Source organism: Desmodus rotundus, chromosome 8, assembly GCF_022682495.2.
Source record: "Desmodus rotundus isolate HL8 chromosome 8, HLdesRot8A.1, whole genome shotgun sequence".
NCBI classification, from domain to species: domain Eukaryota; kingdom Metazoa; phylum Chordata; class Mammalia; order Chiroptera; family Phyllostomidae; genus Desmodus; species Desmodus rotundus.
Window position 1 is genome coordinate 13,371,822 of NC_071394.1, and position 25,184 is coordinate 13,397,005.

The 25,184-nt window shown below is 38.9% G+C and overlaps 1 protein-coding gene across 3 annotated transcripts in view; it reads right to left on the reverse strand.

The window, feature by feature from the left end:
• Window positions 1-25,184, reverse strand: part of COL14A1 (collagen type XIV alpha 1 chain) — a 188,364-nt gene that overhangs the window by 62,687 nt on the left and 100,493 nt on the right. For all 3 annotated transcript variants that reach the window (XM_045181678.3, XM_024572346.4, XM_045181679.3), the window contains exons 25-35: window positions 22,872-22,928; window positions 19,447-19,586; window positions 17,335-17,458; window positions 16,513-16,656; window positions 15,513-15,677; window positions 14,882-14,920; window positions 14,584-14,722; window positions 12,686-12,828; window positions 11,022-11,131; window positions 7,496-7,654; window positions 1,274-1,351 (exon numbers count right to left, since the gene is read on the reverse strand). In XM_045181678.3, coding sequence (XP_045037613.2) covers window positions 1,274-1,351; window positions 7,496-7,654; window positions 11,022-11,131; window positions 12,686-12,828; window positions 14,584-14,722; window positions 14,882-14,920; window positions 15,513-15,677; window positions 16,513-16,656; window positions 17,335-17,458; window positions 19,447-19,586; window positions 22,872-22,928 — 1,298 coding nt within the window. The remainder of the gene's footprint in view (window positions 1-1,273; window positions 1,352-7,495; window positions 7,655-11,021; window positions 11,132-12,685; window positions 12,829-14,583; window positions 14,723-14,881; window positions 14,921-15,512; window positions 15,678-16,512; window positions 16,657-17,334; window positions 17,459-19,446; window positions 19,587-22,871; window positions 22,929-25,184) is intronic.

Genomic DNA, 25,184 nt, shown 5'->3' on the forward strand with positions numbered 1-25,184 from the left:
GCCTGAGTCCTTCCTAGGAGAAGTAGTCATCACGTTTTGTTTGATACACCTTAGGATGCTGAGCATTTCCCCTTCCAATTTCCAATCCACCTGCACAGAAGCATGACATCAGCGCTTCTGATTTAATTCCGCCCCAGAGCCTACTTAGGAACATATTTCGATGAAGAAAGAGTAAGTTATTTCCTTCTCAAACACAGCCACCAGGATTTTACTGCCTGTGATAGATGATGTGATAGGTGGTAAGATCTTAAAAAGGCAAACCTCCCAGATTTTATAACAGCTTCCCCATTCCCACTCTCCACATTCAATTACTAAGAAACGACTACCGTTCAACCATGGCAGAGCCATCTATTTCGGCTCACTGGCCCTAGGGATTTTAAGATATGAATCTGCTTATATATATCCCTATGAATTACACATGGCATTAATAATGAAAAAAATGTGTTTTTCTAGTACCATACCATAGGTTACATCACTTATGACTACGATTCTGAAACTTGTACCAAGATGCCCTGGGGCGGCATAACTAACTCACAGGGGCACTGTGAGTATTCTAAACACTCAAGAGAAACAGTAGCATTGGGCACCCGTGAGACTTCATATGAATGTCTAGCTCATAGTATTTCACAGTTTCAACATTAGATTTTGAAACAGTCTTTTGATGATGTCACATATTTGCAAACCTGGTTTTCCAGCAATTGCTATGAGGGAAAGCAAGTACCAGGAGAAAAACTAATATGCAAAAAAAGAGTGAGCATAGAGATGTCCAATCTGATCCCAAGATACAAGAAATTGTACACTCCCGATAGGCACATGCAACCGATTAAGTAATTGTGGTTATTTAAGAATAAAATAAATAGATCATTTTTTTTCTTTCAGTTTTTTCATATGGCCATTGAGATATTAGGACATAAACACTTAGGAAGAGGTTTGTACCTAATGACTTCAGAAATGTAATTGTTAAGTATTTCCTTTGGCTTACGGATACCACGAAACATGCCAACACTAACGGTTGCATGAAGCAGGGAGTCTGGGAACATCTGGACCAGGTACACGGCACGCCTGGAGCTGTGCCGTCCCGCCGAGTATGGGAACGCGTCCTGCTGATGTCAGACGCACCTCCTTCTTAGTGTCTTTCTAATTTTCATTAGTGTCACAATGAATTATCTCCAATAGGAGTTTTGCAAAAGTGTTTCCTTTTCAGGGACAATGTAAAACAACGTTAGAAAATGTCAATAAAGAACAGACCAAATAATGACTGAAGATGGCTCACCAGGCCTGGGAGTTCACAGCATTTGTCCTTATTGGCCCACGACGTGGAGCAAACGATATCAAACATCTGTAACTGGAACTGCAGTGGAAAGGGGAAGTTGTCATTCAATAAAGGACAGACAGATACCTTGTGTTTGTAGCTACAGTGATTTCCTACTATATATCAATAATAGAACAACAATACATTTATAACAGGACCTTCCTGAAAATAAAAAGTCACCTCAACAATATCCAATGAATTAACTCCTCAAAGACACAGCAGTCTCTGATTTTGTCTCCAGTCACTCCACCCACCACCTAAATTGCCTCATCGATCATAGCTTCCCCTCGTGTCTCCTCCTAGAATCTCAGCGCCCCTGCTGAAACCTCCACAGCACTGCCCCTTGCAGCTATTCCACGGCACTCTGTAATCCCACAGCTCTCCGTGTGTCTCGTTTGTAGCCTGTCTGCCACCATACGATACAATTATTTTTATTTTCTCCTTAGACTGTGAGCTCTCAAAGGACAGAGAACCACTTATTCATCGCTGTGTCCTCTATCACAATATGTAGCACATAGTAGGTGCGTCATGAAGGCTTGTTGAATTTAGTCCGACTTTAACCATGCAGGCATACAAACTTGTTTGTCTCTATAATAATCATAACTAGATAATGTTCTGGTGAAGAAAAAACTTGCCAAATAACAATAACAACAGCAGCAAACATTTAGTGAAAACCTAGTATGTGCCAGGCACGACCCTAAGGACTTTCCCTATATCACTTAATCTTCAGATCACCACCAAGACGCATCGTAATAGTAGTATCAACCCCATTCTACAGATTAGCACCTGGGATGGGAAGGCTGAAAGCTGAGCTCCGGTTGGGATTTGAACAGCCCACCTCATTTTCTTATGGTTCATTTTGCAGTGAATAAAATTTTGATCTAATATTTAAAATACAGATACCCAAGCCGAACATTACAGTGCCATTTGTCTGGGGACATTTATGAAATGGGACCCATTATGACGACAGCATTTAGACAGAATCAGCTAAATCTGGAAGTCATTCATCCATTAAGAAATTTTCCATTTCTGAACAGAGCCCTCAGTGTAAAAACCTTTTGGTGACTGGGGAGATTTATTTAAGCAAAGGCCTTTCACTAGCCCCAAGCTGGCACCAGGCTTTCTTGAAGCTTTTCAAATAAACATTCACCATCTAATCACCTATAACAGTAAAAAGTCTACATCTACACCTGTGGCTAAACTTCTACCTTACTGAGTGATTGGACATCTTAGGAGCTCATTTCATTTATTCCAGAGGTTGAATGCCTACTAAGTGCTGAACGAAGTCGATACTATCATCTGAGGAATGCTCGTGGGCTGCCTTCCTTTTCAAGTTAAATGAAGTCAGCAGCCTTTTCCTTTGTATGAGCACAACAAATTGATTCATAATTGTTTTGTGTTCGTAATGGTTTAGATTCCTCAGCCTTTAACTTGGGGACTTTCTTCCAGGGCACATTTCTGGAGATTGATTTAAAAAAAACCCTCTGCCTTTTATTCCAAAGCAATGGTACACATATTTGTACCAATTAAGTGGGAAAGGGTAGATAGAGTGCCTGTAAATGTAAGACAATTTAAACATAAATCATACTGCAAGCAACTGATGCCAAGAGGCAGCTCCTTTTTACTTTTGTAATTTCTTTCCTTTTTAAGTAACTGAACATTATAAAATATATATATTCCTACAAGAAAAATAAAAGGAGAAAGCCATAGAACCTCCCACTTCTACTTTTAATAATCTCTTTCCAGGGAATACTGAGCCAATCACAAATGCTCGTTTTTCACTATTGGACATTTTTGTCTGGGTGTAGCACAGAAGGCAACTCATTTGGGGTCCAATATTAGCATGAAAATACGATTAAAATATTCCTTAGCAGCTGTCACTGTGATCTGTGAATGGTTATTACAATGTATCCCTGGCTCCACTTTCCATTCAGTACCAGATTTTATCCTCTGGTTTTCTGCTTCTAGCAACACATAACTAAGCTTATAATTGGAAGTCAAGCTGTTCCTGAACTTATACTAATACTTAGAAAGCTTGACATTACACAAGAATCCTGGGGAAAGATTACTGGGGACCCAACACCCATCTTCTGCTCTTGATTTGGTGTTCAGCTTTTATTGACTCCATCTCAAAACTAGGATTTACTGAGCGCATACCATTTGTCAGCTATTCAACACACAGTGTTTTTACTTATTCCCAGTTTATTGGATTTAAGGAAAACCATAATGGCACCCATTAAATTAGGAAATGAAAATTAACAGCTGGTGTACTTACTGGTTATAATTAAAATATTTAGGTGTAGAGATTCTTTGGGAAGAACTTTTGGATCACGTGGACTTTCAAGGTTGTAATTCAAATAATGTCAGTCTTTGGACTTGTCAGTGAACAGACAGCGCATGTAATGACTGGTATAGCCCAGACTTCCTCCTCTTCCTCAAGTTCTGTACTAAGCAGTCTGACCCGGTAGAAAAGAACTTAGAATAGAAGGCAGGTAACCTTATGCAAGCCAGGTATGGTCCCATCTCACTCTCTTCACTTTTGGAAACGGGAGCCCTCCCTAACTGCTAGTCTCAGTTTCTACACCTATAAAGTGGAGCTTATTTAAGTATCTGTTCCTAGGGATATTAAATGATTAAGTAAGATATCACAGAAAAGTACGCACTGCCTAGTCCATAATGAGCATGCAATAATGTTAGCTGCTATTATTATGTTAAGGATTGATGTCCAACCTTTTGGCGTCTCTGGGCCACACTGGAAGAAGAAGAGTTGTCTTGGGCCACACATTAAGTACGTAAGCCCTAACGAAAACTGATGAGTGAAAAAAAGGTTTTAAGTAAATATACGATTTTATGTTGGGCCACATTCATAGCCATTCTGGGCTGTGTGTGGCCTGCAGGCCGCGGGTTGGACACCCCTGGGTTAAAAGATATAATTCTTGTGAAAAGTCATTTTACTGTAATTTAACAATTCTTGTTCCTATAGGATCACTCACTAGTCTACTATCGATTCCTATGTAAAAAGCTTTAAGTCAGTAATAAATGTATTAAAACTTGCTGGGCAATTTGTATTTGTTTTTAACAGCAGAGGGCTAAACAAATGTCAATTGGACAATTATAGAAGCATTTTATTTCAAAAGGTGGAAGAAAGACAGTAAGAAACAAGATCCTATGCCAGAACATCAAAACTTTTCTAGAATCATGTCTGACTGGCAGTGTTATAATTTCATTAGATATCAGAAAAGGTAGAAGCCACTTCTTAGGAGAAGGAAGATGGGAAAAAAAGAACAGCTGTTAAGTTTCTTCCCACATGTGTTTTGACGGCTACGTTAAGCCTGTTTATTAGTTTAGTCCCTCTAGGGACCTTTGCTGCCTGTAAAACATTGCTCTGCAGAACACAAGTTGTTTTTACTACAAATGTGTGTAATTTCAATATAGTCGTAGTATATCCCCAAAGCCATCAATCTCTTCCACTCAACTTTGGTTCAAAAATACATATTTTGTTTAAGGACTGAATATTTAGAGTTTTTCCATCATCTGGTGTTTTTTTCAATCATTGCTGAATTCACCCAGGGAATGCTGACCTATAAATTAGTAGTCTCAATGATACGATAATTACTCCCCCTGGTAACCCAAAACTTGCACATTATACATTCCCTTTTTCTAGGGAGTGGAATACAAATGTATATCAAGATTTCTTTTTTAGCAATCTGTGATTTCTAAATTAAAAACTGAAGACTGAAGCTTCTCTCTTGCCCTGCACTGAAAGAATTAAGTGATAACCCCCAAAAGCAAGTGAGTTTCCAATCACATTCTTGAGACCTAATCTAATACCCATTTCGACATAATCAAATTCTTCAATAAGTGGGTAGGCTGTAAATCTATTTGGTAATCCTTTGCAAAATTCTAGATTCTAACAAAAGCCACAACTTTTTTTTCCTCCTGGTCTTACAAAGAACTCTTTTAATTATTAACTTCTATAAATTCCCCATTGTCTACTACTGTCTGGGAGTTACCACAGAGGGTGCTCTGTGTAATTGCTCTTCTTTCACGGACAAAGTTAAAGATTTATTGCCAGTAGGATGGGAACCTACAGGAAATGCTGCTTTCAGAAATAAATTCTTTGATGTTTAATTGGCCATATATTTAGAATGCCATTATTACAGAGAGTGTAATTTGAAATAGCTGTAATTATAAAACTGTAATTGTAAAACACAAATTGGGAGAGCGTATTATGCAATTACTGGATGCTTGTCAATACCATACATGAACAGAATACATGCCAAACACCATTTGAGCGAAAGTCAAACAGATGACATTCTATGTAATTTCTACCAAGTACTTCTTGAGAACTGAGTTTGTTCATATGAGATTTATCAGATGCTGTGACGGGGTAGAAGGGTGTGGTTGTAAATGAAGACCGTGACGCGGTTTCTATGTTGAGGGATTTATATTCTAGCCGGAGGGGTGAAATATAGGAAAGCGGAAGAAAATAACATGTGACTACAGATAATCACGTGTTAAGCAAGCAGCAGAGGCTTAGAAAAGGTGAGATGGAGAAGGCATTTTGACATCCTTCCATAATCATAGCTGCTCTCCATCGAATGCCTAGTAAGTGTCAGGGATTTTAAATACATTATTTAGAAAATAAAATATAATCTAGTAAGTGATTTGGGCCCAGAATCTCATACACCTAGAATTGTTTCTCCTTCTTAAATTACAGTCTATTTACTTATACATCCAAGCTTGCATCTATACACATCATTTATACAAGATTTCCTTCGTTTGATAATTCCAGATCTTTATAAATCCCGTAGTGTGCTGTCACAAAAGTGACTTCCATAAAGCAGAAGACGGTGTGTTTCTTAATCAGCATAAAATGCCAGCAATTAAGAGAGATAACTCCTCAGTATCATGTAGACATTCTTAAAAGTCTCTTACTTTAACTGAAAACAAGAGAGCCTTCCGTAACTTTTATATTCTCTCTTTCTAAGCAGCTAATCCTATACCTATGAAGGTATCAGTGCACACTCCAGGATTTCATTTCTATTGTTTCCACGAAGAGAAATGCCATGAAAGAGCAGAGTCCCAAAGCAAATCCCTTTACCACTCTAGGCCTGTTTGCAGGTGTGCAGAGCGAATGTTCACCAGAGTAGGCGATTCGAACAGGCAGCCTTAGGGTCCAGTGTCAGAGGGATACCTACTACCCCATGTCCCCTCTCCCTTTCAATCAGCATGGCTCTATTTTAATCTTTCTTATTTCTTTATTTAGTGACAAACTAGAAGGTTTCATTTGTGCAAAGTGTTCTCCATCTTAAATAGCATTTGAGAAACACCAAATCTTTCTAAAGTTTCATATAACTGGCTAGTTCTACTGACCTAAGAAAATATTGTACAAGATAGTAACAGTAATTCATAATTAGTTTTATTTTTCTTTGACATATAAGAGAAATAAGAACAGTTGGGGTTGTTTAAAAGAATAAAATATTCTCCAGGCCAATTGGTTCTAATTATAAACTGACTCAAATTAGAGAATGCTAATTAGTTATGACCACATGGTATTAGGAACAAAAGCTTGTGTACACTGTTCTTTTTTAGTGAGTGGTGAGTGAGAGAATGTGATTTCTTTGCCAATTGGAAGTCTCCCAGCCTTCAATTCCATGTTGTATGATGAAAAATATATTATCTTAGAATGATTTATCACGTAAATAACTATATGATTAAAGGGTAAACTTCACATTACCAATAGCAAAAATCTGGTTGTAAAATGTCCAAACCTAACCCAAATATTAGGCTTATGTCAATTTCTTGTATATAATAATGATATATTTTGTATAAATCTATGTTTGCTTATATAAATAAAGTTCATTTACAGTTTTGATTCTCATGAACAAACCATTTATGCCACAAACCATATAATGAGTATTTCACTATTTGAATTTTATTACACCTTTAGAAAATAAACTAGCTTAATTCCTGGAGTATAATATAGCAGTTTATTGCCACAGGCTTTGACTATATATGTTTTAGTTCATTTATAAAGGCCATTATCCATCTATTTACCCATTCGTCCATCATCCATCCATCCATCCCTTTACCAAATTTTTCCCCTGGGTAATAAGTACCCATATTTTTAAAAGACTGCCTTCTACACCAATACTCTGCTTCACCTGTTTGCCCACTTACCGGTGCAGAGTTTCCATTCGGTGCTCTTGACCTAACCATCCTTCCCAGGACTTCGACACCATCCACTGTGATGTTGGCCGATTCATTGATCGCCTTCACAGCCACTTGCTTGCAGTCAACAACCACTTTGGCCAGAGTTTTGTTGACAACAATGTGCAGCTGGATAAGAGTCAGGATGTTTTAGCAGGTAAGAAGTAAGAAGAACATCAACCAAGTGCACACGATTGCATGACTCATCACTAAAAAGTATGGAAGAGAAGAGCAGGGACTGTCGCTGTGTGTTTAGCCAGAGGAGAAAGGTCCTACTTTCATCACCTCCACGACCGTCAGGTACCTCCTCTGTTTTTATTTAATTAATGCTTTTCTTCAAAATAACTTCGAAGTGAGTCAGTTGTTAAAGAATCTAGCCTTTCTCTAAAGCAGTGCAAGTTATGCCTTTTCTGAATGCACATTAAAATAAACATAAAAGTAAATAAACATAAAAACAAAAACATGAAATGTACTTTTAACACATTTTAAAAGTATTAAATGTAAAAGTATTAAAAAATGGTGGTTGATTTACCAGCAAAAGTTATCTATGGTACTACCATAGTTGGGAAACCACACTTTGATAATATTTTATTTAATCTAAGGTGAGGAGAAAAGATCTGGAATGCAAAGGGAAATGAGGAATGCTTTCTAGAAACTCCAGGCCTAAATGAAGCTGTTTGGCTGAACGTATGATTCAATTTTCTGAAACGGGACCCTCTAGAGCCTGGAGGGCCATGGTAATATATTTAGGAGTCCACACTGTCTTTGTGAGGATTTGTAAAAATCTACGTTATCGTGTAGGCGATGCTCAAAGGTAAGTACCTACTAAATGAAACACATTGCAAGCAAGTTCTGCCATGAAATTTCAGTGCTGATAAATGCCTTTAAATGTATGATGTTTGCCCCATGAGTACTTCTTGTGGGTGATGGGCTACTACTGTCTAGTGAGCTAGAAGAGTGAAATATATAGGAAAACAATGATATCACATTAAATGAAAGCTAAAACAAGTTACAAGTAGCTGTATAAGGGAAAGTGTTGTTTATTTCTTGCATAGAAAATGAAAGTATAAAACTTATACCAATTTTATTCAGCATTTTATTTAAGTTACATCATGACATAAATAGTGGAGGCGGTTGAGAATTCTTTTTTCCTTTAAAAGGAGTTAATCATAATCTACCCAGACAAACACAGCTGGAGTAGATTACTTGTTTCATATTAACATCTCCTTTATAATCATTTAGAAAAATATAGTTTGACTCTTGCATGTTTTTTAGCCTTGGAATATTTTTCATAATTATAAATTATAGAAATTTTCATGCTGAGAGCTAGACAACCTAGTATATAATTTTCATGCTTTAAGAACTGTTGACTTGTGAAGGAAATTATTCATATTAAAAAAATTTGTTTTACAAAAAGAGATATTGAAAAGTTTTCAGAAATATTTTGCTACTTCGATTGCACTTAAAGACCCATTTATATAATTATAACTTTTTGAAAGAGACATTGGGGCCATATTTCATATCCAAAGTGTACAAAATAAAGCCAAGTGAAAATCAATAAGAAATTAAGGTAAAGTGTTTATTCAGTTATAAGTTTATCAACAAATCAAGTTTGATCTGTACAATCTGAATTTGCATCAAGATTTTTCATTAATAGATCTATTAATAAAGTAGTTGGTTCCATGATACACCTTTCCTATTTTATTTGGCTGTTTAAATTCATTAAGACTTAGCAGCCCTGAGCAGTCACTGGTTCAATTCCTGGTCAGAGCACATGCCTGGGTTGCAGGTTCGGTTCCTGGTTTAGGTTTGTACAAGAGGCAACTGATCAACGTTTCTCTCTCACATTGATGTTTCTCTCCCTCTCTTTCTCCCTCCCTTCCCTTCTCTCTAAAAATAAATAAATGAAATCTTTTTTAAAAAAGACTTAGCAAAGAGGTCCTTGACAAGGTAGGTCAGTTGGTTACAGTGTGGTTCCAATAATCCAAGGTTGTGGGTTAGCGCTCTGGTTAGGACACATACAAGAAGTGACCAATGAATGCATAAATAACAGGGACAACAAATCCATCTCTCTCCCTCTCCCTCTCTCTCTCTCTTCTTCTCTTCCTCCTCTCCTCCCTCCCTCTCAAATCAATAAATTAAAATAAGAGTTGACAAAGTGGAGGGAGATTTTGCTTCACATAACTTTAAAAAACTTGAAGGTTTATTAATTTGAAACCAATTTTTAATGAACCTTACTTATAGGTCTTTGAGTTCTTTTGGTAAGGTAAGCAAAGCTAAAATTTACCTAAAATACATAAAGGATTCTTTGGAATGAGAATTACAAGTCCATGCCTATTCCACAGGCAAAGATGGCAATATTTTCTTAACACTCATGAAATCTCACATGTTTTTCACCTCCCCTAAAATTTTTCTAGAGTCCTTTGCAGTAGACGCTGCCTACCCAAGAAGAGAATCATGTCAAGAAGACTTCGGTGAGAAATGACAACAACTCCAAAGAAATGCTAATGGGACCATTCTGAGCCATAAACTAATTGATCTCCACCTACATCTCGTGTTTTTGTGGTACCTTGTATAATCCTATTCAACCAGGGAAAAAATTAAATTTTTGTGCCACTCTTCTTACACAAAACAGAGTCAGAATTTTGTTATGCAATTGTTCATATGCAGTTTTGCTATTAAAAACCCCAGAAAGGAGCAGAGCAGTGTGTTTGACCAAGTTCAATGTCAGGAGACAGAGCCCGGATGAAGACTTCTGCACTGTATCCCTTTTTTCACTCTGATAGGCCAGGAAGGGCTGGGTTAAGACACTTTTGCCAAGACCACCCAATAAATGTTCTGCTCTCCCTGCGGTCTTGGTGTCTCATGCCTAACAGCCCAGAGATCGGTACAGTTACTGGCCAAACTCAAAGGAAGTAGTACATGTGAGAAGGAAGCATGTGTACTTCAGTGATCACCAAAACTACATGCTTCAGAGATGTAAAATGTTAAGGAACAGAGCTCTTATCAAAAATGCCAAATTAAAAGAAGCACAAGTCAAGTCAGGTTTTACAAAACTTGTCCTAGGGGTCACTTTTATGAGGGCAGTGATGGGTTGTCTGCATATGTGTCCAAAAAATCAGTGCAGTCAGTTATATCTATCTTTATATTGTAACATGGTTTGGCTGATGGTGGCTTTCGTCTGCGCAGGTAGCCAGGCAGACCAGCCATCCTTTCTCCGTCACCCATAATGCCTGCTTAACACAGTACCCTCTACTAAATTGTTCCTCATCATGGGAACCTGGACCACTTCTAGCATATCTCCTGGGATACCAAGCTGAAAAAATGCACATTTCAGGGTACCAGATCAGAATCTCTAGGCATTGTTAACAAGCCCTGCAGGTAATTCTCTCTCCAGTTGAAATCTGAGATCCAAAGCACTATAGCATATTTTCACATCTACCTGTTGCTTTGCCCACAGTGAATAGAATAAAGAATATGCGTGACAAGGCATTACCTTGTGAAAGCTTCCATAGAAAATTTTCCTTATTTCAGGTCCTTCAAAAGTAACAGTTTGAAAATCCCCACTGAAGTCGTAGTTGAAATATGTTAGGGTTTTCCCACCATCTAATCAAACAAAGAAAAATCAAAACATTTTAGAAAAAAATTAAAGATGAGTAAATAATTTTCCACAATTCAACAGAAGGTTGAAAGTAATGCATCCATTGTTTTGAAGCTCGTTTAGAACAAAGTGATGAGTAAGGAAGGAAGGATCTACAGCCCTTGGGTTGCCAGGCTTTTAGTTGGTCAGACTGACTCAAGGTGGTGATGGTGAGACAAGGACTCCTGCACATGCTCTCCCTCTATACTTCCTTGCCTGCACTCCCAACTCTATCGCCCTCTTGAAAGAAGGTCGTCTGAAGCTAGGATTAGAGGCAGATGGAAAAGGGAGAATGAAGTTAATAAAATCTTAAGAAATAGAAACCAGACTCTCTGCCTAATTAACCCACCACAGCAACAAACTTTCCCAGGACATGCAACTTACACCACCCCCAAAAGAGTGATATTCCATGTCTTTCATTACGAACAAACGAAAGCCTTCCTAATCTTCAGCATTTCATGTTACAAGGAATATTTTATTACACAGAAATAGGAATATTTTTCTAATTCATTCCCAAGTTACAATTTAATTCTTCACTCTGCTTCCAAAAGGAAAAGCTAGTCTTAATTATTTTGAGAGACTTCATTGTTTTTGAGTCCTCAGTGTGTATGGAGTTAGTGTCTTATACTTTTTTAATCTGTAGCTTTCCCTTAGTTTTCATATCAATGCAAAATGCTTTCACAATATCATATTTAGTTGTTGATTCATTTCCATGTACTGAAAAGTCCTTTTACAAATACTAGTTGAAAACAAACTTAAAATACTTTCCTTATCCAAATGTTTGAGTTAGCACCTAACAGTAGCCACTAAATTTTGGTTCTTGGCCTCACTGGAATTCTAAACTAAACACCTCTTTAGAAAACTCATTGACATTAACGAAAAACTTGATGGCCTTCTTAAGTGATGATTATGTGTGATATCTAAGAGTGTGAGGTTAAGAAGCTTCTTTCACTGGTTCCTTCTCAACTTTTCAACACCCAGACAATGGAGTTTCCCAGTCCTCAGACCTATTCTTCTTTTCCTAGACTCATTCTCCAGAAGACATCACCCGGGATCATGGCTTATACATCACAAAATCATGACTTCCAAATTCATTTCTCCATCTCAGAATTCTTCCCAAATATACTGCTGCCAATCTGACTTTTTTAAAATATGAAAAAGGCATCTTACAACTATCCTATCCAGGTCAAAAAAATGCACTGGTCTCATCGCTCTGACTGACTCACCCTGCTCCCATCAACCTTGCTCTGTGGTAGTCTTTTTCTCGGTATTTGTCTCTGTCATCTGCTCACTACTATACCCCAGAGCCTCGTGCTGGCACATAGTAGTAACTCAGTGAATACTGACTGAATGCATGAGTGGATAAATGAATGAATCAACTGTTACATAATTCATTGTTAGTATTTACTAACATGGCTTAAGTGAGTTATTCTGCAATACGCACAAAACAGGCAAGATGACATGCCACATATATCATTCATACATGTGTGTGCAAATGTTATACACAGAAATATACTTACTATCTAAAATAACTCCAACTAATGGGTCTGAATTTTTATTTAAAATCTCCCAAAGAGCAAACGGCTCCTCTGGAGTTTCGGGAAGAATCCGGAATAGAACACTGATTGTATAATCAGATGGCAATCCTTCGGGATGCAAGTGCCTGAAAATGTGAAGAAAATACTATTTTATTGTTTCCCTCCTCAAAAGGTGATTTATCTGATTGTAAAAGCAAATACACTTTTATTACACAAGATGAGGAAAAACAGGAAAGGACAGATCACCCTTAATTCCATCCAGAGGCGATCACTATTTTTGATATAGTGCATTTCCCTCCAGTTTTTAAAGAATTTCTGTATTTGTCCAATTTATATAATTGTGCAGCTTCTTCTTAGCACCATTTACTATACATTTTGTATTTCCTAAATATTTCTAAAAGCATGGCATTTAATGTCTGCACAACCTTCTCTTGTGTGACTATTGCATAATTTATCTAACAGGTCATGTCTTACGGAACATTTAAGTAGTTTCAAAAGTTTTAGTGTTATTAGTCACGTATATCTAGAGTCCTTTTGTAAAACCTCACTTAAGACGGTGTCGCTTTCTTTTTTTTTTTAATTTTTATTGTTATTCAATTATAGTTGAATGCCTTTTCTCTCCATTCCTCCACCCCACCCCAGCTGAACCCACCTCCCTCCCCCACATCCACCCTCCCCCTCCCACATCCACCCTCCCCCTTGATTTTGTCCACGTGTCCTTTATAGCAGTTCCTGTAATCCCCTCTTCCCACTGTCCCCACCCCACTCCCCCCTGGCTATGACGTTGTCGCTTTCTACTCCACGTGGCAGTTAGTTACATTCCTGTCCATGCTGTGTGCCATGATGACCCCACACATATCCGCCTTTAAGGATGAGGACTGTCTCACTCCCGCTGTGGTCACAGTGGAGTCTGTCGGGGTGCTCAGACACCAGCTCCCTGCAAGAACTGCCTTGGGTGGAGGAAGAGGCCTCTCCCAAGGTTGGGCCCACTTTTCAATGGCTTCTCTTCTCAATGACTCATCTTTGAGGAGGTACAAGGATCAGAGCCTCACATGCAATGAAGATAGTTCCATTCTGGGGACATGCATGGGTCAATCAGCTGAGGCTTTTATTGGGACTGCTTCACTCCTGATTTCTCTCCTCTGCCCTATTCAACTTCCTTCTGATGCCTTCCACAAGAGCGCACCCTCAGCTTCCCTGCACACTAATCTGTACCTCTGGATCTGTTTCCTGTGGAACCCAACCTGCTGTACCATCTGCTCTCTCTAACAGTTAAGTAGATCAATTACATACTTTTAAAATTTCCCCTCGTGCCCTGGCTGGTGTGGCTCAGTGGAGCCAGCCTGCAAACCAAAGCATCTCTGGTTTGATTCCCAGTCAGGGCACATGTCTGGGTTGGGGGCCAGGTCCCCAATTGGGGGTGTGCAAGAGGCAACCACGCACTGATGTTTCTCTCCTGCTCTTTCTCCTCCCCTTCTCCTCTCTCTCAAAATAAATAAATAAATCTTAAAAAAAAGAAAGTCTTTTATATTAAAAATTTTTTCCCTTGAGCAATCAATATAGCACTTTACATTTGGTAGGAGCCCCATAATAGTTATTATGTGACTAAACTTGTGAATATGTGCTATGAAAGTATCAACTATCTTTACATATTTTTCTTAGATCAACCGATATTAAAGTTCAACCAGCATTATATGTGAGTCTAAAGTTTTTAAACACAGAAATCTAAATATCATCTGTTCTAAATATTATAGAAAATCCTACCAGGACCTATTAGAGCATATCATAAGTTGACATCATTTTCACACTGAGGTATAATAAACAAATGATTGGTTTTAGTTTTTCATGACCAGAGTTAGTATCTTGCAACGGGAACATACTTGGTTGGCTGGGAAACCAGGGCATCTTGATGGAGTCGGTAACAAGGGTACACATTGAAGGTGCCAGGCTCCATCGAAACCCCTTCCACTGATGAGAAATCCTTCTCAACCAGACCAAACATTTCCATCATCTTAAACCCTAAAAAATACCCAAGGAGAGAGAGAGAAAAAAAGAATAAATAGTCATTTTAGGATTTTACCTTTCAAAATCAGCCTAGTAAGAATTAAAGTCAAAATCTGGACCCCAAATGGAAGTTATTTACATATCCCTATTTGGAAAAATTTTGACAATGCATACCAGCAAGATCAAAGCCATCCTTGTGCACCAGTGGGCAGGCTAGAAAACAAAACAGAACAAACAATATAAAACCCTCATTTAGATATTTTCCAAATATATTCTTTCCCTGTCCTGAGAACAGGAAGCTCACAATCTCTCCGGAAGTCAATCGTGAAGGGAATCCAAACCAGATGTGGCTATGGTCTTCTGTGCATCCTAACTATTGAAGGCCCTCTCTTCTCTATTAAAACCAAAGGGCCATAGCTTCCTTCTCCCCTCCCGGGTCCAAGAAAAACCCATGGTGGTCACTTAAGAGCATGTGTTGGGATAAGTATCACTTCTAATGTATTACCCTGATGAGCAGTCTTGATATAGTTTTGAAAACTACCCGCTACAGCTGTCTAAGCAGAGCTGCATTGAAACACAGACTCTCATCTGATTAGGGAAAGTCTTTCTCCACCTACAACTCTCAACCTGGGAGAGGGGGGGTCTACTTCCAAATGCTCGAAAACATAAAACAATGTCTGCATGACAAACAGCTCTGCGAGACCATGTTCTTTCCTCAGATCAAGATGGGACTCATTAGTTGACTTGGTATGAAATGTTGCAGCCTTGAAGCAACATGAATAAGCACACATTTCAAAGAACTCACTGGCTGATGCGGTTTCGCAGACAAAAGTAATCAACTCATCTTCAATTTTCTTGAAGGCGTCAAAGTCATCCACAAAGAAGACATGCCGTGTGCTGGGCTTGCTGCCAATGCTAAGCAACTCGGAGTAATCTGCGTCAGCCACACCGATGGCAAAAATGCTGTAGCCTGCGGCAGAGCGGAAACAGATTCCTGGTTACTTTAAATTGCTCAAGATACAAACATTGCAATACAAGACATGTCCAAATGTTTAAAATAAGTTTGCGAAGGAGGGCTAGTGGGGGTGGATAATGCATTCTTTACGCTTCATTAGAATTCTGCATACATATACTTCCTTATATGACAATTAGGCCATCATCCCCTATAGAAACTTTCCATTTTAAAGAAAATGGAAAAGGTGGCCCATGCCCCACTTAGTATTTGAGACAAAATAGTCACCCTTTGAGGAACATGTTCATGTCTGCCTATTTTTAATAATTTTTAAATGTATAAGATGAAGTGTAGTTGAAACAGAGAAGTTTTATCTGTTTTTATTTCAGATGTTGAAACTGAGCTGTTAATAGGCTTAGCAGCCTCAGGTGGGTCATAGTTCAATGCTTGGCAAATAAAGATTCAACTACTGTTTGCCAGGCATATCTTACATAATGGAATCTTCACAACAGTGTTATGGGAATCTGCATTTTACAGACGATGAGGCTGAGGAGTTTCTGTGATGAGGTTCCCTCCCCAGCCCCTTATAATGGTCCTTTTCATAGTATTGCACTTAACTGCTGGTATATCTTATCCAAGGCACCCTGTATGTAGCAAAAGTACTAGAGAAAATACAGCAAAATAACAGATTTGGAACCTGGGAAGTATTTTTAAAATCACATTATCCAGTTATATTGAGAATGACTGGGAAATGATTTAAGTCATACAAACACAGCTTATGAATGTGTATTCGGAAGGCAACAGTGCCACCGTATTACTGGTAGCCACTATCGCTGATCTCTGTAAAACCTACCTTCTGATTGCATCTCCATGGAGATTTTGTTCACGTCATCTTGTGATCGTCCATCAGTTATAACCACGATGACCTTGGGGATGCCTCTTCTGGTACCTGACTCTGAGTTAAACAAGGTGTCTCGGACATGCTTAATTGCTTTTCCTGAAACAAAGGGAGGCAACAGTTCAATTTCATTCCCTTGCAATTTCATTTTGCTGGAGAGGGAAGGGGAAGAACAAAGTTCTTAAATCAATGAAGAAAAATCTTTAAAAAAAAATCTATATTACTATGCCTCAAAAAAAGGTGATTTTAGATAATAAGATAATGAAGATACATATACACAAACATACAATGGAATATTTAGTCACAAAAAGATGAAATATTGCCATTTGTGACAACACGTATAGATTTTTGGAATATTATGCTAAGTAAAATAAATCAGATAAAAGAAGTCAAGAACCAGGTGATTTTACTTATGTATGGGATAAAAAACACAAAGGCAACAAATGAACAAACAAACTCATAGACACAGACAACGGAATCGTGGTCACTGGGGGGAGGGTGGGGGCTGGGGAGTGCAGGACGAAGAGGGTAAAGGGGGTCGTATACACGGTGACAGAAGGAGGCCAGACTTTGGGCGGTGAGCGCACAATGGGGTACACAGATGTCACGTTACAAAGTTGTACACCAGAAATTTATATAATGTTATCAACCAATGCTGATCTAATGAATATGATTCAAAAGTATGACCTAAACAATACTGATCTTAAAAATTAGTAATTTCAGAAATTACCAACAATTCATTACTTTGGGTCTTAACTGGGCGTTCTCTGGTCTTACCTGTTTTTGTATTTCCTCCTTTGTATGAAACATGTTTAATTGCATCAAGAAGAGTCTCTTTGGTTTTGTAGGTGTTTAGCTTAAATTCTGTTCTGGGATCATCAGTAAACTGAACCATTGCAACCTGGAGAGAGAAGGTGTATTTGTTCTTACACGCATGTAGACTCCCCCTGGGCCAGGGAACACACACAGGGTAGCATTTGCAATTTTAATGTCTTCTTTAACCCAGTCCACAATTTCCTTGGTTTAAAATTCCACACAAGTTACATGCTAAATCTGATGCAATTAAATAGCATTTTTTTTCCTGAGTACTTTTCAGAAAGTACTTTATTTTTTTAAAAAAATCTCTCTGTAACACTGGCGGGCCTTTGTCACCTCATTTGACAGATGGAAAGGTGGCAGCGTAGGCCTTGTAACTGGATGAAGGTCAGAGAATCAGATTTGGATTCTTTACAAGGATTCCTTTACAGAGCAAACCTATGAAGTAATTACGACTATCCTACCCCATTTTACAGATGAGGAAACTGAGGCACACAAAGTCAAGTAACTTGCACAAACCACAAGAGTAGTCAGTGACAGAACCAACCATTGCAGCCCGGTGTATTCTGCTTCAAAATCTGTGCTCTTAACTATGGCCATACAAACCATTCTGGCTTTATTCCCTACAGTTTATTTTTATTTCTGTGGAACTTTGGGGCCATTTTTAATTTATGGGATGTGTTTGCTTTCCAGAGCTATGATGGGGTAGTACATACAGCACCTTCAAGCTGCTTTCCTTGATTTTGTGAGGCTTCAACTGCAACCTGTTTGTCGAGGTCCATTGCAGACATTGCCGTCTTTAGGAAACCTCCTCTGATCCTTCGATTCAAAACAAACTCCCCCCCTAAAATGCCTCAGCAGCTTTAAGTATTCTGCTCTTGTGGGACCCCTTCTGCCCCAATTTCTCAGCTGTTCCTCCGAAGTGTATTCTGAAGCTGTTCGTTTCAATGCATCCATTGCTACCACCCTCGTGCAGGCCTCCCTCATCCCTCTGATGGACCTTGGGATCAGCGTCTTAACTGGTCCCCCTGCTTCCCCTCTTTCCCTTATTAGTATTCACACTCCACAAAGCAGCCACTCATCTTGTAAAAAGCACATCTGATCTTTTCTCTTCTCTCCATGCTTTCTACTGGCTGCCATTGCATTTATGATGTCATCCAACTCCTTCCGATGGTCCACGAGACTTGAGACAATCCAGCTTTTGCCTGCTCCTTTCACTCCTTCTCTCACCCCCCAGATGCTCGCTCACAGTGTTCTAGCTACAAGCTTTAGCATCTGAAGCCTCAAATCTCATTCCCCTCTTAGGTCCTTTGCACTCACTATTTCCTTGTCTGGAAATTCTATGCTCAGATCCCCTCTGTTACCATTTACATCTCAGTTCAAAAGCCACATCCTCCAAGAGGACTTCATGGACCACAAAATTTAAAATACCCCTCTTACACACACAAAACACACACACACAATTTTAAGTAACTCTCAGTGAATTTAAATCTTATTATTACTGTGTTTTCAGAGCTCACATCCCTACCTTGTGAATTTATTTATTTGCCTATTTATATTTGTCCTCATCCTCCACCTCTCTATGCCTTTAAGAATATGAAACCATGAAATTAGGAATATGTTCACCATATTCATTATGACAGTACTGTGTCCGGCCATAATAAATATTTTTTGAAAGAATAAATTAGTTTTAAGTTCTACTTGACCTATACTAGTGTGATCACAATCTCTATCTTTCAAGACTTTACTGCCCTTGAGAGTAGAGGAAATGTTGGGTGTATCTACAAAGGAGATACTCTCTCCTAGTATTTAGAAAAGGAACATCTGCTGATATGGTCATTGTAACCTGTCTTCGTTTGCTGAACTCAATAGCTTTTAAGGATTAGTGTCTTCTCCAGCTCTAGCAGGAACCTGTAAGCTGCTTCCAAATGTGGACGTGTGTATCTGCTCATTTAGGGTTGGATCTGATCATTATAGTTCTTTATCCAGATCCCCTGAATACTGGCTGGATTAATATATTAGGATGACTTTTTAATGCATATAATGAATTAATAATTGATCCATTAGCCTCACTTGAGTTCCATCTGCGCCGATCTTGTTCAGGGCTCCAACGGTGTTATACAGAAAGTCAGTGATCTTGTTGAAATTCTCATCTCCAATGCTCCAGGATCCATCCACCATAAACACCAGGTCTGCCTTGGCAGTTTTACATACTGAAGACCAGAAAGAAATTTCAAACCGGAGAGAAGGGGGAAAACATAGTTGTTACTAAATCAACAAAGCAGATGATGGTTTTCTTCTCACAACTCAAACTTTTTCCCAAAGAAAAGGTATCTGTCCTTTAGGTTTACATGTCAAGCTCTTGCTTATTATGTTTCCTGACCATGTTTTCTCTTCTCTACTCAAGGTTCCTATTTATGACTCAGAAGTTTCTACCGAACACATGGAATTAGAGAGGAAAACAATCCAGCAACCTCAGTCCCAAAGAATAGAAATGAGACAATAGAAACATGTGGAACTAAAGTGACTTATAGACAGAAGACCCAGAGAACACGCTCTAGTGCCTACTAATGAGGAAAAAGTCTCAGTTACTACGCTATGCTCCCTGTCCTCTGCTTGTTGAGTTCGTAACTTCAGAATGATTCAACTTCAGAAGGAAGTCACGTGACATCTACAATCTGATATGCATTTGGACTGAGGCCAAAGCAACTTTAATTCCAGCCTAGTTCAAAAATTCTGTCTATGCCTTTCTGCCACCGATTGACACGTGTCAAAATGTACACTAATGTTACCCCAGGGAAACTATGATCAGTACATATGACTGATGCCAACACTAACCAACAAGCAAGCAATATACCAACAAAAGCCTGTTCCACTGAAAGCGTTTTAATTACCACTTTCGGTGTCATGTACAGTTGCAAATTATCTACGCCTCTTTCCCCTTCATTAGTGCAGATCATCGTGGGTGACTGTGTTTTATGAGAAAACTATTTTCTCTTCGGTAATATGAATCTTCTAATCTTAGGCAAGTTACACCCAAACATGCTTTGAGATAATAGGCCTTTTCCTTTCTTTAGGAAAAAAAAAAACAAAAAACCTCATTTGGCTTTTATTTAATTAAGTGCAACTTTTTTCCTTTAAAGCTATTTATAATCTAAAATAGACCATCTCAAATTGAGATAATACTCCAGAAACAATAAGGATCTGGTGAGGTTGATCTCATGAGTTCCGTAATTTACAAAATTTTACAAATTTATGGTTTGAATTTAAAACTGAAAGGGACACAAGATCTGCTAATTATAAGCTTTAAAGGAAAACCTGGTCCGCTGTTTCCAAGGAAAACTGAAATCTGGATTAGGTTTTACCTTCAAAATGAAAGCAAGATCTATTTGGATATGTAGGCAAAGTAAAAAATTAATAAATCACACATATCAAAATGCATGAAGAAATTACCTCTGGGATTTGAAATCATGTTTTTAATGTTCTTCTGTATACTCTTTTCTACTTATTAACATTTCTTCAATAAATATTCAGTGCCACTTTAATAATGCAAATGTACAGGCTCCTTAATTAAACACACTCAGCACAGAGCCTAAGATGAATAATGCATTCAAGGTGCAAAGGCCCCACCATCTAAAACCATCCCGAGGAAAACTTCAGGAGCGATGTCTCTGCCGTCTCGACCCCTACTCCCACACCCCCTCCACGCCCCTCCCGTGAGTATTCATGAATGTTCACTGAATGATACCCCTATTCAGCCATCAGTAAAAACATCCTGGCCTCAGAGCGTTTCGTCAGAGCCGCACATCAGCCTGTTTAGATAGTAAGTTCATCAATCTGGATTCTGCCTTCAGTTCCAATAGTGAAAATAATCGTAGCATCGAGACTAGAGGAGGCTACATATGAAGACAGGAGAAGAAAGAGTCCGGCATCCCAGGCAGAGTAAACGGCATTAAAAGGTGCAGGACAGTGTAAGACATGTATAGGGAACCCTGAGCTGTACAATGTCGCTGTTACCTAACATAATCTGGGATATGTGTTTGCCAAGGAGGCCGATCCTTGGAGACTTTGCACGATATGCCAGGAAGGATGCTGGCCTTTACCAGAGTTTCCCGTTGCCTCTTTGCTTCCTTGACCCTTGCCCTCTCCAGTAACTGACCCCACTGACTTTAAGCTGCCGTAAAACAGGAACAACTTAGTTTTCCTTGTATCCCTGATACGTAAGAGGCACTTTAAAATGCACAATGAAAGGAAGAACTCTCCCAAAACAACCTTCCCACTGCAGGTCCCAACCTTTAGCCCCTCCTCCCCGGAACGCTCCTCTCCAGCATACCACGGTTATCTTTCTCAAATACAGGTTTCCTCAGGTCAGCCTCCCTTCATAAAACGTCTCATGGCACCCCATTTCCTAGGGGATAAAGCTCGAACTCCCTATTCTGGCACACAGACCACTTCGTGACTCTATCTTCCCTCTTTTCCACGTGCCGCTTACTGTTCCCCAAACACTACGTGCTGAGAGCATTCCATGACTCAGAGAGCTCTTCTCCCTTTCGTTCTCCTGTAAAACTCATTCTTCAAAACGTAGATCAAGTTTCTCCTCCTTCTGTTCAGGTAATTAACCTGCAGCAGCATCAACTGCTCTCATTTCTGGACGACCACAGTATAATGTCCATTTTCGAACTCATGTCCTTGACTGGTCCTTATCTGAGCAAACACCTTTTCCTCTGCGCACTGAGAAGGAGCACACTGAGCAATCATCATATATTACTGCTGTGTTCCGAGGGCCTGGCATTGGAGTTTCAGAATGAATGGTAGGGTTAATAAATGTTTATTAATGGAATGAAAAAAAAGAAACAATCGCTACTGTGTTTGGAAGTTTTTTACAAAGTTACCTTAATAGCTCAGGTAAGAGGTGATGAGGAACTCTCGTGATGAAGATAGAAAGAAACAACTAGAAGAGGCATTTCAGAGGTAAGCCAGGGAATGATTACCCTGTCTATAGGATTATAAGCTAAATTCTAACTCACAAAATTCTGTAACTATTCCTTAACGAACATTTACTTCTCTGATGTTTTCAATGGAATAAATATGAAACAATTCTGGAAAATCTACCCTGTGTGTACAGAATGTATAATTACATGGATATTTTTCTATTTTTACGCATTCAATATACTTGATATATGGTATTGTATAAATTTAAGGTGTAGAACATGTTAATTTGATACATTTATATATTGTAATATGGCCTCTACTACAGGGATATTTAGTACCTCTATTACATTATATAACTATTATAAATGTTGCCAATGTTTATACTGTGCATTAGATCTCTATGTCTTATTTTCCACTGGTTGCACGTCTGTCCCCTATCAGGATTTGAGAAGCATTTGTATTAAGTAGAAAATATCATTTATTACCTTGTTTTTTAAGTGAACAAATCAACAAAACCAACAAAATCTGAAACCTAAAATCACATCATTATTGTATTATTCTTTTACCTTCCTTTGCTGGTGGAATGGTTGGAGGAAAGGTAGGTGGCTGAGTCGGAAGTGATTCTGTAAAGAAGGAGAAAGAATGCCCATTAGCCTTCTCATCTGTGGCAGAGAGAGGGACACCATGGAGTGATGGGACTCAATGACTGGGACAGCTCTGTTCCTAGAGAGCGTAGTGACTGCTATAAATCAGCCGCAGCCTATGGAAACCGACTCTGTGCATCTCTTCAACCTTAAACAGAAGGCTTGAAATGCCGCTTTGCCACCACAGTTCAGTTTACCCAGCGGGAGTCAATGCAGTCAAACTGTCAGCTACAAAGTGGTTCTAATGCTGATTTAAGGCAGGAATCCTGCCACCTGATTTCACATTAGTCTCTGGCTGCTTTCACACATGTAGGCAACTTCATTTCCATTCTGCCTAAGTGAGGATTGACCATCAATTCTTGCTCAAGGGCACTTTCCCCTTTCTCACCCTGCATCCCCAGGATGTGGTCCCCAGTGGAATCTGATTCACTCTCTGTTCTGCTCTGACTGTATCTGGAAAACTCCCAGTTCTGGGGACCCAATGGCAGGACATCAGGAGGCTACAGATCAGCTCCACCTGGATGACAGGGGATGAGAAGTCCGTGTGACGTGTGGAGCTGTGGTTCGGCTAAGGATCTGGGGACAGTTCATCAGTGCGGTCACTATCATACCACTTCACGTGGCAAATCACTGGGAATTTATGGCATCATTAGACAAACATCCTGAATATTATTTTTTCATGTTCTTTTCAATTTTGACACTAAAAACTTAAGAAAAACTCAGAAAATTCTTATTATCCCAGTTTAATATATGGTAAAACCCTGGATTAATCATAGCCATTTGCAGAGGGGGATGTTCAGCCTCTGGAGACAGCAAGTGCTGGAAGGATTCAAGCTCAGGCAAAAATGGTTACTTGCTGGGAACGATGTAAAGGGAATTCCTTCACTGGCAGGAAGGTTGGAAGAGATAAATTTTAAGGTCTCTTCCAAATCTAAGAGCCTTAAATAAAGTAAAACTGAGTAAAAAGTTTCTACATTTAAAAGAATGAGGTAACTGTATATTACTGATGTGAAAAATGTTAAGACATTAATTTTTTGTGAAATGAAACAAGTCACAGAATATTATGGTATAATTCCATTTGTAAAACATGAGGAAAAATCTATCTTATGCATCTATCAGATATATATTGATATATTTCTATTCACATCAATATATGTATACATATGTATCAGGTAGACTTTCTTGAAGGAGCCCAAGCTGGTATAAATGGGTATTTCTGGGAAGAAAACAATGGAGAAACAGTGAGGTTGACAATGCCCTTTATACCTGTGTGCATTATTATGAATATTCACCACTTTTGTCTTTTAAAGGCAACTTTGAAAGCTAAAAAGTTTCAAAAGTAGAAAAAAATATAAGAAATCTTAATACTAAAACTAGGATTGCAAAACTTTCTTTAAAGCACCACAAAATGCTGTTAAAGCCAGGTTTATTTATCTTAAAGTCTGTGGAAGCAAGATTTATGCATCTTCTTTGATGGAAAATTGAGGCGTATCTAAAGTTCAGTCAATAAATCAAGAATAAATCAATGGGAGGCTACGGCATGTAGATCAATATGTTTGGGCAGGACATCTGGTCAAAGAATCCCTTGTGTAGGGAGAACAATAAACCAGTGACATGTGTTTACATTCTCTATGTGGTACACAGATGGTCCCCGTCTTCAAGCATGTGAGGGCTGTCACAGAGAAAGGGAGCAGTCTTGATCTGCATGGCTTCAGAAGGTTGAACTAGAGCCAGTGCCTGAGCCAGCACGTGGAAGCTGCTAAAAGACAGATGTCCCCAACATAAGGAAAACATTTACATCCAACAGAGCCATTCGAATTAACCCTGGGTTAGTAGTTCACAGTCATGGGGTTAAGGTTAGGGGAAGGGAAGTAGACCAGAGGTCCCAAATTCACATGTTTTCAGAGGTCAGGCAAGTAACAAATGTGAGCGAAGAACTAGCCTAATATCAAGTGGTAGCAACTCGAGAGCACAGGCACTGTCTAAAAGAGACAGCAGGTACTTGGCTCCAGCAGATGGGCGCCATAAGGGTGCGTGTGTCCGGTGGTGTCAGAGCTTTTGAATTTTCAAAACACTTTAAAACTTAAAATATATAGATACATATGGCCCGACGAAAACATGTCTGACCCCACAGACATCACTTTGTGACTTCTACGTCATGACAAAAAGAACTTGCTCGATAAGATACAAATGGAAAGCTGCTCCACAGATTCTCTTTTATTGGATCTTTCCCAC